Source organism: Rhincodon typus, unplaced genomic scaffold (genome assembly GCF_021869965.1).
Source record: "Rhincodon typus isolate 14 unplaced genomic scaffold, sRhiTyp1.1 hic_rhity00004975, whole genome shotgun sequence".
Lineage (NCBI taxonomy): Eukaryota > Metazoa > Chordata > Chondrichthyes > Orectolobiformes > Rhincodontidae > Rhincodon > Rhincodon typus.
Window position 1 is genome coordinate 5,474 of NW_025970613.1, and position 6,368 is coordinate 11,841.

At 42.5% G+C, this 6,368-nt stretch overlaps 1 protein-coding gene across 1 annotated transcript; it reads right to left on the reverse strand.

Annotated features, from left to right (window-relative positions):
- Positions 1-1,575: 1,575 nt before the first annotated feature.
- LOC125482008 (zinc-binding protein A33-like) lies at positions 1,576-5,957 on the reverse strand. Its single transcript, XM_048593976.1, has 3 exons — positions 5,856-5,957; positions 5,647-5,762; positions 1,576-4,158 (listed from the first exon to the last, which is right to left on the reverse strand). Exons 1-3 carry the CDS (start codon positions 5,918-5,920, stop codon positions 3,575-3,577), a joined length of 765 nt encoding a protein of 254 aa, XP_048449933.1. The 5' UTR covers positions 5,921-5,957; the 3' UTR covers positions 1,576-3,574.
- Between the last annotated feature and the right edge of the window lie 411 nt (positions 5,958-6,368).

The window sequence follows — 6,368 nt, forward strand, 5'->3', positions numbered from 1 at the left end:
GAAGTAACTGCGGATGCTGTAAATCAAAAACAAAAATAGAAGTTGCTGGAAACGTTCAGCAGATCTGGCAGCATCTGTGAAGAGAAGTCAGAGTTAACGTTTTGGGTTTGGTGACCCTTTCTCAGTTGGTACTAAATATTCTAATGCTATTTTCCAGCACTTGATAATGAATACCTTTATATCCAAACTTTACATTTAATTTTTTTTCAATGAAATGTGAGTTTCTGCCTCTGCTACCTTTATAGATAGGGAGTTCCAGATTCCCACCACCATCTGGGTGAAAAACGTTTTCCTCACATCTACTCTCAATCTCCTCTCCCTTACCTTAAATCTATGTCCCCTGGTCATTGATCTGATGTGGGCCATTCCACTCTGTTTCTCTTTCTGCAGATAATGCCAGACCTGCTGGATATTTACAGCATTTTCTGTTTTGTTTTTAATCTCTTCCTTTTCATCCCTGGTTCCTGAAGCAGTGATACACAAGGCAGGTCATTCAACAACTGAGTTTTAAATATAAACAAGTTATTAAACATGACTTAAATATTGGGAAACACTCAAACCCGACTCTCTGAATGTTGCCAGTGTTCAGGATTCCATTCTCTGTTTCTGTATTTTATTTTACCCAGTTTCTCCTCACCTTAAGCCCTGCAGCAGCTTCTTCTGCTGGCAGTAGTTCGTGGTTTTGATGATCTTTTGAAATCAGACAACCAACGCAGCTGAGCTGATTGTCAGTTTGACAAAATAATTTCAGCATTTCTTGTGTCGGCTGCATTCTTGCAGAATTGCTCCACCTTTCTCACTTTTTACAAATGTCTCCATGATGCCGGCGAGGATACAGAATGGTCTCAGGATCCTGGAGGAAGTCTGCTTTCTGCAGACAGGACAGGGGACAGTGACCACTTTCTCCCAGTACTGCATTATACAGGATCAGCAGAAGCTGTGATCACCATCGATTAGGACAGGATCTTTATACAGATTATAGCAAACAGGACAGAAAAGGTCATCTTCCATCCTGAAGGATTGATCATCTCTCCTCTAAATAAAACATTTACTGGTATAAAGTGAAACTCTTGCAGTTTCTGTTCCTGATTTGAGATCAAAGTTCGACTTATATCACAGTTCATGTTACGAAAGGGTAGAGAAAGTTGATCAGCATTAACAAATTACTGACGTAGGAGAATGCTGTATCATCAGCTGGCTAAGTCCCTTGGACTCCTCAAAACTGACTCCAGACCCATGAAGTCTTATGGCTACAGGACAAAATAATGCCATGGGGATATCTTTGGCTTTCTGCTATATCCAAATATCTCCGCATGTTTCACCATTGGCCGAACAAACATCATCAACTTGTAGAATCCCTACAGTGTGGAAACAGGCTATTCGGCCCAAGTCCAAACTGCCCCTCCAAAGAGCAGCCCATCCAGACCCATTCCCCTAATCTCCCCATGTCTAACCCACCTAATCTACACTTCCCTGAACACTACAGGCAATTTAGCACAGCAATCCACCCTAGCCTACACATCTTTGGACTGTGGGAGGAAACCCACACAGACATGGGGAGAATGTACAAACTCCACACAGACAGTCCTCCCGAGGGTGGAATTGAACCTGGGTCCCTGATGCTGTGAGGCAGCAGTGCTAACCACTGAGCCACCTTGCCCATTGATGTTAACCAGGGACTGGTCACCTATAAAACTGGTGCAGTCACTCAGCACTGCTGTCAGACGGGAATAATTGTGAAGAACTTTATGATAAATCCCAATCTCTTAATTACAAGCTCACCACAGGAAACACACACAGTGTAAACAGAGACATGCTCAAGTTACAAGTATCTCAACAAACTATTGCTGCACGCTGCTACATTCTATGTCTTGGTTTAGTTTCTGAGTTTTGAGATGATGCTGGAGAGTTGCGACATCATACAACATTGTTGACTGTATTTGTAACAAATACATGTATGAGTACATATGACAATAGATTAATCAATCAATCCATGTATGTATGGTGAAACACAAGTCACTGAAGCTAAAGGAAACCTCCTCGCACACACTTCCAGAGACAGAGAGCAGAAAAATGTGTCAAAAACATTCAGGATTTGAAACAAATGAAATATTTACACAGTCCTGATGACAATATCAACCCAGCAGTCTCTAATATCATACATGCTGTCCCTATTGCTCGGGCCATTGCTTACTGATATTTATACAACTTACTGTTAGAAACAGAAACTACAATACAGAAATCCAACTATATTCGCTGAATCCCTGATAGTGGCATCGAAGGTCAGACACTTAGATTACTAGATTGATGGCCTGGCACTGGAGGGGGTGCAGAAGAGGTTCACTAGGTTGATTCTGGAATTGAGAGGGTTGGTTAATGAGGAGAGACTGAGTAGACTGGGATTACACTCATTGGAATTTAGAAGAATGAGGGGGGGATCTAATAGAAACATATAAAATTATGAAAGGAATGGATAGAATAGAAGCAGGGAGGTTGTTTCCACTGGCAGGTGTAACTAGAACTGGGGGCATACCCTCAAAATAAGGGGAGGAGATTTAAGACTGAATTGAGGAGGAACTTTGTCACCCAAAGGGTCGTGAATCTGTGGAATTCCCTGCCCAGTGAAGCAGTTGAGGCTGCCTCGTTTAATGTTTATCAAGGAAAAGATGGATAGATTTTTGAACAATAAAGGAATTAAAGATTATGGTGTGTGGATGGGTAAGGGGAGCTGAATCCACGAAAAGATCAGCCATGGCCTTATTGAATAGCAGAGCAGGCTCGGGCCGGGGGGCCAGAAGGCCCACTCCTGATCCTATTTCTTATGTATGTCCCAGACCCTGTGGGTATTCTAGTCGCCTCATTATAGGAAGGATGTGGAAGCTTTCGAGAGGATGCAGAGGAGATTTACCAGGATGTTGCCTGGACTGAACGGCAGGTCTTATGAGGAAAGGTTGAGGGAGCGAGGGCTTTTTTCATTGGAGCAAAGAAGGATGAGAGGTGCCTTGATAGAGGTGTACAAGATGATGAGAGGCATAGATAGAGTGGATAGCCAGAGACATTTTTCCAGGGCGGAAATGACTATTACAAGGGGTCATAATTTTAAGGTGATTGGAGGAAGGTATAGGGGAGATGTCAGAGGTAGGTTCTTCACACCGAGAGTGGTGGGCATATGGAATGCGCTGCCGGCGGTGGTAGTGGGGTCAGAGATACTTTAGAGACTTTTAAGCAACTCTTGGATAGGCACATGGGGGATAGTAAAATGTAGGGTATGCAGGGTAGTTTGATCTTAGTAGGATAATAGGTCAGTACAACATCGTGGGCTGAAGGGCCTGTACTGTGCCGTACTGTTCTATGTTCTACATTCTTATCTGGGGTAATTGGTGTTGTGGGTGTGGGATTTTTCCAGGCTCCTGCACCATTGTCAGAATCCCAGAATTACCTGTAAGTCAAAGTATGGAGGGAAGATATGGAGAGAAAATGGGACTATTAGCTAGCTGATGTCGCAGTGAATCTCCCAGTGCCTGTGAGAAGCCGTTGGTGCTGACTCTGAGAATGTTGTACCAAGTGAAAGAAGCTATTTTGAGTTGGAGAAATGGATTGATCCATCATCCTCCTGGATGATTACTGACTGGGGACAGGTTTTGAGTGGTTCTGGATTTTTAGACTCTATATTAAAACCCGGACTGAAGAAGGGATATAGTTTCTCAGTGAATGTTCCAGTGAAAGTGTAGATATGGGTCTTGTTCTCTGAGTTATAAAAGGACACCGTCCCTCCCTCATAATCCAGACAGACTCGGATCTTCCTCGGATTCACACTCAGCTTTAGATGCTTCCATGGTTCATCACAAGCCAAGTATTCATTCCCATCTCTTAGTACCACTGCCCAGTATCCTTTACTTGGACTGAGGTAGATCTGCCCTTTCCTGTTGATGGATTCCTTGGCCACACCAACATTCCACTGAGGCTTGTTCCCAATCTCCACCTCCCAGGAATGTCTCCCTGATGTGAATCCCTCCAAGCCCAGGACACAGGGACAGCGATCAAATCTCTCCGGATTGTTCGGAAGCAGCTCCCATTTCCCAGTGTTTTTCATGGTGCTCAGGTCCTCAGACAGGAGAAGGTAAAGATTGGCAGTATTAGGGTCCAAGGTCACTGGAGCTGGGAACAGATGGTCACAAACAGATTGTTAGTCATTCATTTGTTATTGAACAGTTCAGAGACTTTCTGAAATAAAAAACACTGATTGCTGTTAATTACTACAACATACTGCAACATATGTTGGTGGTTGTTTAGTAACCCTGGCTAGGATTTTTACTTTTACTTCCAATACCTAGAGAATCAGAGGAGAAGCAGTAGTATGAATCTCTCTTAGCTGCTCTCTCTGTCTCTCTCCCCTCCTCCCTTTCTCCTCTGCTTCTCCTGTTTTCCACTTTAATAAAGTCAACAATTCAGATTTTCTTTTAAATACCCAGAAAACTGTGAGAAACTGAACGAGGATCACTTGCCCAAGACTAGGAACCAGCTTGATTTCCCTTCAAACTGGAGCGCTGTTTGAAAGGTCTTCCATCTGTATAGAGAGGTCAACATTTCGATTTTGTCAACGAGAAGCTCAGTGGACTATGAGGAGCCATCAACCTCTATCCTTTGTTTTACAGACCCTTGGTCAATAAGGGTGTTTTTCATTGAGTGTAAAATGTCTCCCCTACAGAACCATTCATATCCTGTGCATGTGTGAGTGTGGTTGTTTGTGATCAGAAGGGAATATAGTTCTAATTCTGGATCATAATTTAGATATTAATAGGTTTTGTGATATGTTTTAAGAATAATTTTTCTGTTATAATAAACAGATTAATTTGAGCATCGTGAAAAGTCCTTGTGAAAGTCTCTTATTCTTGATAGCAGTACCAAAGAGAAAGAAGAGGCTAAGTTGGTGATCCAATTTGATAATTTATACTAATGGTACAATTTGTGGAGCAGTTGAGTTTGATTAACAGCTCATTCCTACTGTCATGACTATAACACACTGTAACTTTTGCAGCTGCTTAGTGACTGGGAAAATCAGAAACGAACCCAAATTAAAAATTCATTCCCCAGGGAAGTAATGGATGGGGAATCAGAAAGCCACTGGTGAGGGAAGGTTTTATCTCATGGACATTGTTAAATTATTGTGTAGATTCCAGGCAAAGTACCTTTGGGATAGTTACATTGTATCATAACAAGTGACATTCTGGTATAAAGGTTTACCGATGAACTCGACCCGAAACATTAACTTTGATTTTTCTCACGGATGCTGCTGGACCTGCTGACCTTTCCAGCAATTTCTGATTTTGTTAGAGGTGTCCGCTTCACCTTCGGTCAGTCTTACAGTGTGAAGAAATAGGTATTGTGTGTTCAGTTAGTTATGTTTACGAAATGGGCAGTAACATCAGTAACCACCAAATGCAAACACTAATAACCACTGGAGCCAGATTATATGTAAGTCTGTGAAATTATAGCTCTGTAAACACTGCTGTTAATAAACTTCAAGAACTTATGCTTTGTGGTACATGTTATATAAGTTAAAACATAGGCCAGTATTCAGATCATAGCTTCTACTCATAATCACAAAAGCGATTAAATAACTGGTGTCAGGAAGCTCACACCCACCTGTATTAATCACTGTCAGCATCTTTTTCCACACTCTGTACTGCAGGGAGCCAATGTACTTGCCCACATTTATTAAAGGATAAACCTTCTGTGGCTCTGGGAGAGTTTGCTTCACTCTGAAACAGGAGATAAAAGTCAGCGTTGGATCATTCCACAGTGGGGGAGGACTATGTTAGAAATAAAAATCAAATCAAGAATGTAAGCTTTACCTTTTCTGTGTATCCGTGAATTTCTGTGGACCAAGAACAATTTTCACAGTTAGTCTAGAGAACATTTTATCACCAAAGGAAACAGGCAAACTGGAGTCAGTGGAAAAGTACATTTTAAATATAGGAAGTGATCGAACAGCCTCATCCTGTCCTCACTGCAATGTCACTTACTCCACATTACTGGCTCCAGTTCAGAGCACTAAACATGAGGGAAGATATGGAGGTATTAACAGAAAGTGTAAGAAGGTTTATGAGAACGGTTTCAGGGATGAAGATTCCCACACAGCAGCTGGCAAAACACAGCAGTGGAGACATGAGGAAAAGCTTTCTCATGTAGCAATAGTCTGGAACATACTGTGTGAGAGTGTTTTGGTTGGGGGGGGTGCGGCAAGGTTCACTCGAGTGGTTAGGGTCTGGGACGTACTGTCTGAGAGTGTGGGGGGAGGCAGGTTCACTCGAGTGGCTGGGCTCTGGAATGTATTTTCTGAGAGTGTGGGGGGGGGGGTTCACTCG

Bases quoted from the DNA above. Each gene is read 5' to 3' on its own strand.
- LOC125482008 (XM_048593976.1), bottom strand. From the start codon at position 5,920: ATGTTCTCTAGACTAACTGTGAAAATTGTTCTTGGTCCACAGAAATTC. The intron at 5,763-5,855 runs GTAAAGCTTACA...CTCCTGTTTCAG, and splicing joins TTCACGGATACACAGAAAAG to AGTGAAGCAAACTCTCCCAG. The intron at 4,159-5,646 runs GTGGGTGTGAGC...ATCTGTTCCCAG, and splicing joins GCTGACAGTGATTAATACAG to CTCCAGTGACCTTGGACCCT.